The sequence below is a fragment of the Hypanus sabinus genome, chromosome 16 (assembly GCF_030144855.1).
Source record: "Hypanus sabinus isolate sHypSab1 chromosome 16, sHypSab1.hap1, whole genome shotgun sequence".
Taxonomy (NCBI): Eukaryota; Metazoa; Chordata; class Chondrichthyes; order Myliobatiformes; family Dasyatidae; genus Hypanus; species Hypanus sabinus.
The window spans coordinates 2,299,777-2,312,556 of NC_082721.1; the positions used below are offsets into that span (position 1 = coordinate 2,299,777).

The window sequence follows — 12,780 nt, forward strand, 5'->3', positions numbered from 1 at the left end:
TGAGGGAGGCCACTGGGGACCTATGGCAACTCTGGAGGAGTTACAAGCTTCAGTGGCTGAGATGAAGGTTTTATGGTCTAATGAACCAACATTTGAGCTTTTTGGCCATCAGACTAAATGCTATGTTTGGCATAAACCAAACACTGCACATCATCAAAAACACACCATCCCTACTGTGAAGCATGATGGTGGCTGCATCATGCTGTGGGGTTGCTTCACTGCAGCAGGCCCTGGAAGGCTTGTGAAGGTAGAGGGTAAAATGAATGCACCAAATACAGGGAAATCCCTGGAGGAAAACCTGATGCAGTCTGTAAGAGAACTGCAACTTGAGCGGTTTGTTTTCCAGCAAGACAGTGACCCCAAGCATAAAACCAAAAGCTACACAGGAATGGCTTAAAAACAACAAAGTTAATATCCTAGAGTGGTCAAGTCAGAGTCCAGACCTCAATCCAAATAAGAATTTGTGGCTGGATTTGAAAAGGGTTGTTCACTCATGATCTCCATGCAATCTGCCAGAGCTTGAGTAGTTTTGTAAAGAAGAATGGGGAAAAATTGCAGAATCCAGATGTGCAAAACTGATAGAGACCTATCCACACAGACTCAAGGCTGTAATTGTTGCCAAAGGTGCATCTACAAATACTGACTTCTAGGGGGTGAATGATTATGCAATCAATTATTTTGACTCATATTTGTAATTAATTTCGATCACTTTGTAGAGATGTGTTTTCACTTAGACATGAGAGTCTTTTTCTGTTGATCAGTGTCAAAAAAGCCAAATTAAACCCACTGTGATTCAGTGTTGTAAAACAAAACTTGAAAACTTCCAGGGAGGAGTGAATACTTTTTATAGGCACTGTATGTGCTGTTGTAACTGTATGAGCTCTGATCAGTGTGTGACTGTATGTACTGTACACCTTGCCCCCAGAAGAACAATGTTTCATTTGTCTGTATTCTTGTGTATGGGTTGAATGACAATTGAACTTGAGGCTCACGAGAGTCATCCCAGGAATGAAAGGGTTAACATATGATCAGCATTTGATTGCTTAGGGCCTGTGGACACTGGAATTTAGCATAACGGTGGGATCTCACTGAAACCTACTGAACATTGAAAGGTCTAGATAGAGTGGACATGGAGTGGATGTTTCTGATAGAGGGGGAGGTGTGGACCAGAGGGCACAGCCTCAGAATAGAAGGGTGTCCATTTAGAACAGAGATGAGGAGGAATTCTTTAGCAAGAGGATGGTGAATTTCTGGAATTCAATGCCACAGACGGCTGTAGAGGCCAGGTCATTGGGTCTATCTAAAGCTGAGTTTGATAGTCTTTTTGACTAGTCAGGGCTTCAGAAGGTTACAAGGGAAATGGGGTTGAGAGGGATAATAAATAAGTCATGATGGAATGGCAGAGCAAATTCGATAGGCTGAATGGCCTAATTTGTTCCTATGTCTTGTGGTCTAGATTTGTGAGACACAACCTCCATTCACAAAGCCAACTGACTGTCCATGATTGGTCTCTGCCTGTCCAGATACAGATAGATTACACTCTTGAAGTAAATATGTCTCACTACAATGAGATAGATCGTTGGACATAGCATTCCTGGAGTAATTTTGTACAATGTTGGGGTCCTTATCTAAGAATGAGATGCTTGCTGGAGAGAGAATGCAGCAGAGAGCCACTAATCTGATTCCTGAGGTGATAGGTCTGATGCTTAAGGTGAGCTACACTAGACTAGGCTTCTACAACCTGGAATTAAGACAAATGAGATTGAAACATACCAATTCTAAGGTCTGACGTGGTGAGTTTGGTGAAGATGCTTCCTGGGGTGAGGAGTGAATTAAGGGTTCAGGGTCTTAAAGGTTAGCTGAAAATAGTAATTTCTTTGTTGTGAAGGTTCTGAAGTTTTAGAATTCTCTAGTCCACAGTGATGTTATGAACATAGATGCTGATATGTACAAAAACAAGCTGGCTGGTGAGTGGGCGGCCACTCAGTGTGCAGCCAGCTTCTTGGGCTTCTTCTGAATTTTCCACTTATTGACAGGAGGCAGAATGGCGTCACTGAGAACAAACCTGAGATGGTGCCCAAAGATATCAAGCTGTCATTGGAAGCAACACCCATCAAGCCTCTGGATGCTCTGGGTAAGGAGTGTGTGTTGCTTCGGTGGCTGTCGGTTGCAGTATCAGTGCCCACCCTGGGTTCAGAGAGTTTAGTCACACTCCATCTAAGCTCACGGACCAGTTCAGAAATGCATCCGTTTTCTCCACCCCCTTTATTATATCCAACTCACTTTCTTCGTGCACATGCTGAAATTCTGGCTGCCTGGCCTTTCTTCATTCCCCTCACCCCAATGTTGGAGGAAGTCCCTTTTTGCTGTTGTAATGTGAGTAAAGTCACCAGAGAGAGATTAAAGCTAGTGGATATAAAAGTGTTTTGTTCAACAAAAATGAGCAGCAGGCATCAGATTGATCCCCTTTTGGAGGATGAGACCTGTTCAATATTACACGACATTTTATTTGCTAAAGATCAAAGGATAATTCTATATTTACAATGCTTTCTTTGAATTACATATAATTTTCACATCTCCTTTGCACCCACACCACACACCCAAAATGAATGTTAACCAGCATTGTTTGGTTTTTCAATTAACTGCTGCTCACAGTGCTAGGAACCTATTATCCAGGGCTGCATTTTAAATTTAATCTACAATCCACTTTCAGGTCTGAAGATTGGTTGCTGAAGTTAATCTTTTGCTATATACCACAAGTCTAGGATATGCTCCTACAGTCCCTCCTCTTGGCCCTCCCGGACAAAAATAAATTTGTTCCAGGAAAAGCCAAACCTTAAGGAGGGTCTAATCAAATAGCACAGCAAAAATGCCCTGCTTCGGGACCCATCCCCTAATTACTCTATCTGCATGTACATCTACACTACCATCCCTACTGGCTGCCTACAAGACAAGCAGAGATTGTTCTAGAAATTTGACCAACAATCTTTAAAACACAGTCTAGAATATGCCCTAACACAGCTACCTCTCTCCTCTCAAGTTCTGAGGCTGACTGCTCAAGCCTCCGCACCTCTCTCTTGCTCCTTGATGCTACGGCCTCTGGCTCTGCCCACTCCTTGGTAACCAGAGCTGATCGTTTTGGACAGTCTCCCTTGTGCAGCTCTTTCAGATGTTTGCAGCAGGTTCTATGAGCATGTTGGTGAAATGATTTGGGGTAAAACAGGGAAGTGGGAGTAGTGCAAGATGTTAGGAGTTAACAGCACTGCCCAAGTGGAGGCCTATAATGTCTAGTGTCAGTGTGGCCAGTACTGGCCAACCCAATAAAATTTCTGTGTTCTTTGGTAAATGGCCGCCTTCTGTACTTTTGTGTCATCTCTACCTAGTGTTGCGCTACTTCCTGGACTACCAGTGGCTGGTGGACTTCGTCATGTATGCAACCCTGGTCTACATGTTCACAGAAGCGTACTACAGTCTGCTCAACGTTCAGGGCGAGATCAACGTGGGCATGCTATGGTGCCTGCTTACATTGGTCTTCGGAATGTATCCTTGCAACAGTGGGAGCCCCCCTCATCTCCTCATTTGTGCACATAGAACCTCAAGCATTTAGCTACAGGCTGATGTTTCAAAGCTCTGCTGGTGAGAGATGCGATTGCATGGGTGAGGAGTTAATCTGAGGCTGATGTTTAGAGTAGGATGAGGTGTTGATCTGAAGCCTCATTCCTCTCAGTCAATGTCTGAAGAGCAGGTTTACTTGGATTTGATTTAGTAGTATTATAATTGTTGCAGTGAAAAGCTTATCTTGCATACTGTTCATACAGATCAAATCATTACACAGTGCATTGAGGAGGAACAAAGGAAAACAATAACAGAATATAGGGGATAGGTTTGATTGAAATAGGGGTTTTTTCTTTGGAGTGAAGGAAGATGTCAGGTGACTTTATCAAGGTATATAAAATGATGAGGATTGAGTGGCTAGCCAAAGATATTTTCCAGGCAGAAATGCTAATACTGTAATTTTAAGGTAATTGGAGGAAAGTATAGGGGTATGTTAGATGTAGATTTTTTTTAATATACAGACTGGATGTGTGGAATGTCCTGCCAGAGATGTGGTAGAGGCAGGATCTTTATGGTCATTTCAGCACTTGAATAGGCACATGGATGAAGAAACAATGGAGGGCTATGTAGGTGGGAAGAATTAGATTGATCTCGGAATAGGTTTACAAAGCACAACATAATCAGAATCAGGTTTATGATCATGGAATGTGATGTGAAATTTGTTAATTTAGCAGCAACAGTTCAATGCAATACATAATCTACCAGAGGAAAATAAAGAAAGTAATAATAATAAATAAGTAAATCAATTATGTATAGTGAATAGATTTTTTTAAAATGTGCAAAAACAGAAATACTGTATTTTTTTTAAAATGTGAGGTAGTGTGCAAAGATTCAATGTCCATTTAGGAATTGTAAGGCAGAGGGGAGGAAGCTGTTCCTGAATCACTGAGTGTGTGCCTTCAGGCTTCTGTATCCCCTGCCTGATGGTAACAGTGAGAAAAGGGCATGCCCTGGGTGTTGGAGGTCCTTAATAATGGATGCTGCCTTTCTGAGACACTACTACCTTAAGGTGTCCTGGGTACCTCGTAGACTAGATTTGTAACATTCTGCAGTTTCTTTCCAGTCTGTACAGTAGCCCCCCCCTCCCCCCACCCCACCCACCCCATACCAGACAGTGATGTAGCCTGTCAGAATGTTCTCCATGGTACAACTATAGAAGTTTTTGAGTGTATTTGTTGACATGCCAAATCTCTTCAAACTCCAAATATTTTTCTAAGCTCCATGTACTTATCCAAAAGTCTCTTAAAGGACCCTATTGTTTTCATCTCAACCACCGCTGCTAGCAGCCTATTCCCCACACTCGCCACTCTCTGTGTTTTTAAAAAAAAAACAACTTATCCCTGACATCTCCTCTGTACCTACTCCCAAGCACCCCTCGGTACCTTCCTGATGGCTGAAGTGAAAAGAGAGCACGGCCTGGGTGGTGGAGATCCTTGATGATGGATGGTTCTTTTCTGCGATAGCGCTGTACTAGGAGATCCTTCAATCATCTTATAACAGCAGGATATAAGCTGTCCTTGGGCCCAGTGATAAAAATTGCATTTGCAGTGGGATCTTGCTGTGTGCTGGATGTGCGGGGTTGCCTGTGATTTGCTCTTCCTTGGCTTTCTTGTGAGTTGATGGAGAGAAAAGTGCATGAGGTGATGATCTTTTCATTGCCACAGTGTTAGGCTGGACTTGAGCTCTGGCGTCCATAGAGTATATTGCTTTTTGCTTTAAGTGGTGAGAGAGAGAGAGAGAGAGCACAGCTGCTGCAAACACTCCTGAAGCCTGGTGCAATGTGTTCATCTACTGTTGAAACACCAACTCTGTGAAGTGCTGTGAATGTAGTTAATGATGGTGTCCCCTGCAGAAAGGTGCTTGTGTAATGAACTGAACTATTTACCATCCTGCAACCTTCCCTTATCCAGGGTTCATGGATAAACAAACTTGATCCCTCTCAGTAATTATAAATAACAGACAACAAGGGCATCCTATGGGCCAGGCCCCTGCTCTGACCCACTGTCTGGCCCCTGCAGTGCTGTCTTGGACCAGGGTCTGCCTGTAGCCCTGACCTGTCCTGTGTCACCGGCTGACATCAGTGTGATTGGGCAAATATAAGGAGGCAGTGTGCTTTTGATCGGACAGCACAGGAGCAGACCCTTCTGCCCATAATGTTCGTGCTGACCATAATGCTGTCTGCAAGTTGTTGATACCCCTCCCTTCCCTGTCTGTTCCTTTGCCAGTGTAAGTGTATTGCAAATGTAACACACAGAATGCTGGAGGAACTCAGCAAGTCAGGGAGCAGCTACGGAGAGGAATAAACAATCAACATCTCAGGCCAAGACCCTTCATCAGGACACATACTAATCCATCTCCTCCCCTGGCAGCATGTTCCAAGCACCCACCATTCTGTGTAAAGAAAAAACTTACCTTTCAGATTTCCTCTAAACTTTCCCCTCTCACCTTAAACCTATGCCCCGTTGTGTTCAATATTCTGGTTATCAAATAAGATTCTAACTAATCCACCTGTCCATGCCTTTCATAATTTTACAAACCTCAACCAGGTCTTGCCTTAGCCATGATGCTCCAGTGAAAACAACCGAAGTTCTCCAACTGCTCATGTACTTCACTCTCTAATCCAGGCAGCACCCTGGTGAACCTCTTCTGCACCCTCTCCAAAACTCAGATTCTCTGATCCAGGCAACACCCTGGTTAGCCTTTCCTGCGCCATCTCCCAAGTTTCCACATCCTTCCGTAGTGTGCTCTAGGTATTCTCATTGGTAAATGTGGTAGTTGTCTGTCATATACAATGATCTCAAGTGTTTTTAAAGTGGAAATGCCATTGCACTGGGAGAGTTCCACTCTCTCAGCCTAGAAGTACAGTTCCTGTAGTATGAGTAGTCATCACAAACTGGGGTCTTCCATGGTTGTAATGGATGACCATGATCTCTTCTGTGCCTCGTCATGCCCTTTGCCCTCCATGAAACATCACAGAACCACCTTCCTGGCCGTTGGATCTCACTGTTGATCTCATCCACCCAGTTCGCTGGAGCTGACCTCGCATGCTAAGAAAGGCATGTCCCTATCTCACCAGAGTACAAGTCCTGCAGGCTACCCTCACCTGCTTTAGCCTACCTGTTGAAGCGGTTTACCTGTGTGTGGATGCATCCCCATGCAAACAGCTACTTGGAGCCACAGGTGAGAGCTGAGTGTCTGGTAGGGCCCAGAGGTGAGCAAGTTGCCCTGGCATAGGTAAGCCAAGCCCCTTCACCAGAGGTGAATACCCTTACACCCCTGGATACCCTGTAGGTACATGAACGTGATGTAGCAGACTTTGTCAATGTAAATCAGCATGTTGTTTTGTTTATTCTCCCCTTTCACTATGAAAGGATGACACCTGTTTGTCCCTTTGTTGGGAAAAGAGAGCTTGTGGCATGTTGAATTGTCAGATGAACAACTAGTTTTTGTTGTACTGCAGATCATGGTCTTTATTGGGGGCTTTGCTTTTGCTTGCTTGGTGGGTGGACAGAGTTAATGTTTTTTTTGCTGAAGTAAGGGGGGAGGGTTATTGTTTTACTGCCTTGTGCGTGAGGGGGTAGTATGGGGCTTTAGGGTTCTAGCGTTTTTACTGTCACTCATTCTTTGGGACACTTCTGTTTTTGTGGATGTCTGTGAAGAACAAGAATTTCAGGTTGTATATTAAATGGAACTATTGATAGTTGGTAGGAGGTGCAGAGGCCTGGGGGCACACACTCAGTGATTTGTGGGGGGGGGGCTTCTTCCCTACTGCCATCTGAATCCTGGATTGACACTACCTCACTTTTTTAAAATATACAATATTTCTGTTTTTGCACATTTTTAAAATCTATTCAATGTATGTAATTGATTTACTTGTTTATTTATTATTATTTTAAAATTTTATTTATTACTTTTTTTTCTCTGCAAGATTATGTATTGCATTGAACTGCTGCTGCTAAGTTAACAAATTTCACATCACATGCTGGTGATAATAAACCTGATTCTGAATCTCCACCTTATTAGTTCTAAATCTGCAATTTCTCTAACTTCTCAAGCTCAATCTGATTTCTGCGTCCCTCCTGGAACATTGAAGAGTACAGCGCAGGAACAGGCTATCTGGCCCACATTGTTGTGCCAAACCAGCTAAAAAGCAAATCAAAACCACCCAAGCAGTAATTCCTTTTACCTACACCATGTCCATATCCCTATCCCTTCATTCTCCTTACCTCCATCTGCCATTTCTCTGCCCATATCTGCAACTGATGTATATTGTGCTGTATTCTTTGCCAGTCTTCTAGATTATCCACAATTCCAAAAACCTTGGTATCATCCGCAAACTTACTAAGCCACTGATCTAGATTTTCATCCAGGTCATTTATATACATCTCAAACAGTAGAGATCCCAGCACAGATCCCTGCTGAACTCCACTAATTACAGACTTTTGGCTCAAATAAGTCCCTCTAACCACTATCTTCTGTCTTCTATGTGCAAGGTAGTTCTGAATCCAAGCAGCCAATTCATCGCGGATCCCATGTATCTTCTGGATTAGCCTCCCAAACGCCTTACTAAAATCCATGTAGACAACATCCACTGCCCTACCTTCATCAAACTCTTTCAACACCTTGTCAACTCAATCAAGTAGGTAAGGTACAACTTGTCAGACACAAACCCATGCATGCTCTCCTGAATTAGGCTATGGGTTTCCAAATGCTCATGTATCCTATCCTATCCTGTTTGTTTCTGATCTCTACCTCCAGAGGATGGGCATCCTCTGCCCAAACTGCTACCTCATACCTGTCCTATAAAATGCTCAGTAATACTCTCAACCAAGGATGCTTAGTTCTTCCTTTTGTGAACTTTGCAAGGTTCAGTGATCAGTCTTTTCATGTAAATGAGTGACAGGACAGGCATGGGTTAGATTGAGTGCATCCTGTTTACAGGGTAAGATCCATGGCAGTGAAGGTTTGTCCTAGTCCATTCCCATTGTCCTTCCCAGAGTAGAGTATTTGCTTCCCTAACTGGACGATCACTGACAAAGAAATTCTGAGAAGTATAATTTTAAAGTCTGTCCCAATGCGCCACACATCCCTATTTCAGTTTGATTTTTTTTTTCCACAAAGTATTTTGCTCACCTTGACATGTCACATACAGTAAACTTCTCTTCTCTCTGATGGCTCACTACTTCAAGACTGAGGAAGGAGGGGAGCGCTCTGTCTGCCTGACCTTTGCTTTCCTCTTCGTCCTTATTGCCATGTTAGTACTGGTGGTGCGCGAGGATTATCTGGAGTTTGGTCTTGAGCCAGGTGAGTTTCTTGAGAGTAGTGCTCATAATGCACTGCAGAGTGAGTGAGTGGCATGGTCGCATAGCAGATGACATAACACTGTACAGCACCAGTCATCCAAGTTCAATTCCCGCTGCTACAGTAAGGAGTTTGCACGTCTTCCTCGTGATGGCTTTGGTTTCCTCCCACTTTCTAAGAACATACAGATTAGGGTAGTGAGTTGTGGGCATGCTGTGTTAGTGCCAGACACTTGCGGGCTGTCCCCAGCACATCCTCCTCGTTGGTTGTTGACGTAAATCAACACATTTCACTGAACTTTGCTGTTCGGCAGTGCTCAATGATGCTACCCCACCCTGTTCCCTTTAAGATACCCTGAATCCCCCACCAACCACTTACAGCAGGGGTCATTGACAACGGTGAGTTAACCTATCAGAGGTCAGGGTGGACATGGTGGCTGAAGAGACTGTGCCTGTGCTGTGTGACGTTACATCTCCGGATCTTTGGGATGTAGGAGGGAAGTGGAGTATGTGGGAAAGAGCCATGCAATCACAAGGAGAATGTGCAAACTCCACACATTAGTAGTCAGAGTCAATTGGGTCATGGGGCTGTGAGGCAGTCACAATGGCACTGGGCTGCTCTGTCCCTGAGATGCCAGTTTGACCGATGTGGCTAGGTGAAGGGCATCAAAGGCAGGAGGATGGGGTTGAGAGGGAAAATAAATCAGCTGTGTTGGAATGGCAGCACAGACTCACTGGGCCAAGTAGCCTAATTCTGCTCCTGTGGTTTTATGGTGGATATGGATTAATGTCGTCTTCCTTGTCTGCATCACAACAGTTACTCAGAAGACAAGTGACTGTAAAAACAGGCTAGTGTTTGTATCTCCAGATGCTGACCGCCTCACCGTGTCACTGGACGCTGACCGCTTCTTTGTCTTTGATCCCCACACAGGCTTTTCTAACCTGTACGAAAACCTGCAGATGTTTTTCAGGCAGCTGGGACTGGGTGATATCTGGCCGTAAGTCTCCCTCCTTTCTTGTTATTACAAGCTTTGCCTTTACTGAACTCTTTCTTTGCCTTTTTCTTCCATCTCTGACTTAGTGGCTAATGTTCTTGCCTGTGTTATGTGACTGTGATAGGTGCCCAGCTCCAGAGGCAGGCACAGTGATCTGTGTGATGCGTCAAGGCAGTGATGATGAAATGTAGTCCCGTTCAGTGTACTAGCTTTAACGTGTGACCTCAAACTCTGCTTTCCCCTGCTCCTTTTGAAAATGGGTATGGGAGCTCTCTCCCCGCTGACCCAGCCAGTATTTCACTTCTCAGCCAAAGTCTACAGAAGGCCAAATGATGTTGTAGGTTTACTTGTGGGATCTTCTGCACAATTTGGCTGTCAGGATAAAGCAGTCAGGTGGGTTATTTGCAGATATTTCCAGTGGGTGAGGCCACTAGATGCACAGTTTTGCTGGACCCTTCAGCAGGACTGGAAAGGAAGGAGGCAGAAGACAGCATGAAAGGGTGAGGGGAAGTGGGGGGGGGGGGGGTGGTGTATGTGCTTGTTGTGATGAATGAATCTAGGTCTTTCTTTCCAGCCCTGATGAAGGGTCTCAGCTCAGAACATGAATGGTTCATTCACCTCCATAAATGCTGCTGAACCTGCTGAGTTCCTCCAACATTTTGTATGTGTGTCATTCCAGATTTCCAGCATTTGTAGTCTCTCTTGTGGACATCTGTAATGGGCAGTTTTGGGCTTATTTCCACATGCTCAGTTCCCTAGTGAGTGGTCCCTCTAAGACGGGTTCACAGCCTGTGGTTCATGGAACACTACAGCACAGTACAGGCCCTTCAGCCCTCCATGTTGTGCCAACCCATATAATCCTTAAAAAAAAAAGTACTAAATCCACACTACCCCATAACCCTCCATTTTTCTTTCATCCATGTGCCTGTCCAAGAAGCTCTTAAATACCCTTAATGTTTTAGCCTCCACCACCATCCCTGGCAAGTCATTCCAGGCACTCACAACCCTCTGTGTTTTTAAAAAAAAACAACTTGCCCCTGATGTCTCCCCTAAACTTACCTCCCTTAATTTTGTACATATGCCCTCTGGTGTTTGCTATTGGTGCCCTGGGATACAGGTTACTGACTATCCACCCTATCTATGCTTCTCACAATCTTGTAGACCTCTATCAAATCCCCTCTCATTCTTCTATGCTCCAAAGAGAAAAGTCCCAGCTTTGCTAACCTTGCTTCATATGACTTGTTCTCCAAACCAGGCAACATCCTGGTAAATCTCCTCTGCACCCTCTTCATAGCTTCCACATCCTTCCTATAAAAAGGTGACCAGAATTGAACACAATACTCTTAAGTGCGGTCTCACCAGAGATTTGTAGAGTTGCAACATGACCTCTCTACTCTTGAACTCAATCCCCCTGTTAATGAAGCCTAGCATCCCATAGACCTTCTTAACTACCCTATCAACCTGTGCAGCGACCTTGGGGGGTGTATGGATTTGAACCCCAAGGTCCCTTTGATCATCCACACTCTTAAGTAACTGACCATTAATCCTGTACTCAGTCTTCTGGTTTGTCCTTCCAAAATGCATCACCTCACACTTGTCCGGATTGAACCCCATCTGCCACTTTTCTGCCCAACTCTGCAGCCTGTCTATATCCTCTTGTAACCTTCGACCACCTACACCTCCATCCACAACTCCTCCAATCTTCATGTCATCCGCAAACTTACTCACCCATCCTTCCACCTCTACATTATAAATCACAAATAGCAGGGGTCCCAGAACAGAACCCTGGGCACTCCACTAGTCACTGACCTCCAGGCAGAATACTTTCCTTCTACAACTACCCTCTGCTTTCTTCCTTTAAGCCAATTTTTTATCCAAACAGCCAAGGTTCCACTTACCCCATGCCTCATGACTTTCTGGATGAGTCTCTTATGAGGGACCTTGTCAAATGTTTTGCTAAAGTCCATGTAGACCACATCCACTGCCCTACCCTCATCAATTTCTTTTGTTACCTCTTCAAAATACTCAATCAGCTTGTGAGGCACAATCTTCCCTTCACAAAGTCATGTTGACTATCCATGAGTAGACTGTACTTCTCCAAATGCTCGTAGATCCTATCCTTAAGAATCCTTTCCAGTAGTTTGCATACCACCGACGTAAGACTCACCGGTCTATAATTCCCGGGTTTCTCCCTGTTACCTTTTTTAAACAAGGGAACGACATTTGCCATTCTCCAGTCCTCTGGCACTGGTGCAGGGGTGCAGCCAGAAGATTCAATTCAAAGGAGCTAATGCTCCTGCAATCTCTTTTTTCAATTCCCACAACAACCTGTGGTGTATCATATCTGGCCCTGGGGATTTATTAATCTTAATGTTTTAAGAAGATCCAGCACTACTACTTCCTTAATCTCCACATTGTCCAGCACACAGGCCGGCTCTGCTTCGACCTCATCCTGATCAAGATCCTTTTCACTTGTGAATACTGAAGCAAAGTATTCATTTAGGACCTCCCCAACCTCCTCCACCTCCAGGCACATGTTGCCCTCTTTATCCTTTAGCGGCCCCACCTTCATTCTCGTCATCCTCCTATTCTTCACATATGCATAGAACGCCTTGGGGTTCTCCTTAATCCTACATGCCAAGGCCTTCTCATGCCCCCTTCGAGCTCTCCTAAGTCCTTTCTTTACCTCCTTCCTGGCTACCCCATATTTCTCATAAGCCCCTCCCACTTGCTGCTTCTTATATCTAACATATGCTTCCTTTTTCCTCTTGACGAGTTGCCTCACATAAGACTCTTTGTCTTATGAGGCCATAGTCCAAAGAGTCCATAGACTCTTTGGTTAATGATAGGTGTCCATAGCATAAAATGGG

At 44.4% G+C, this 12,780-nt stretch overlaps 1 protein-coding gene across 2 annotated transcripts in view; it reads left to right on the plus strand.

Annotated features, from left to right (window-relative positions):
• tmem161a (transmembrane protein 161A) overlaps positions 1 to 12,780 on the plus strand; it is a 45,401-nt gene that overhangs the window by 11,654 nt on the left and 20,967 nt on the right. The window contains exons 4-7 of one of the 2 annotated variants that reach the window (XM_059990958.1): positions 2,037 to 2,134; positions 3,384 to 3,540; positions 8,768 to 8,919; positions 9,847 to 9,913. In XM_059990958.1, coding sequence (XP_059846941.1) covers positions 2,037 to 2,134; positions 3,384 to 3,540; positions 8,768 to 8,919; positions 9,847 to 9,913 — 474 coding nt within the window. The remainder of the gene's footprint in view (positions 1 to 2,036; positions 2,135 to 3,383; positions 3,541 to 8,767; positions 8,920 to 9,846; positions 9,914 to 12,780) is intronic. The other variant, XM_059990959.1, reaches the window with a different exon arrangement.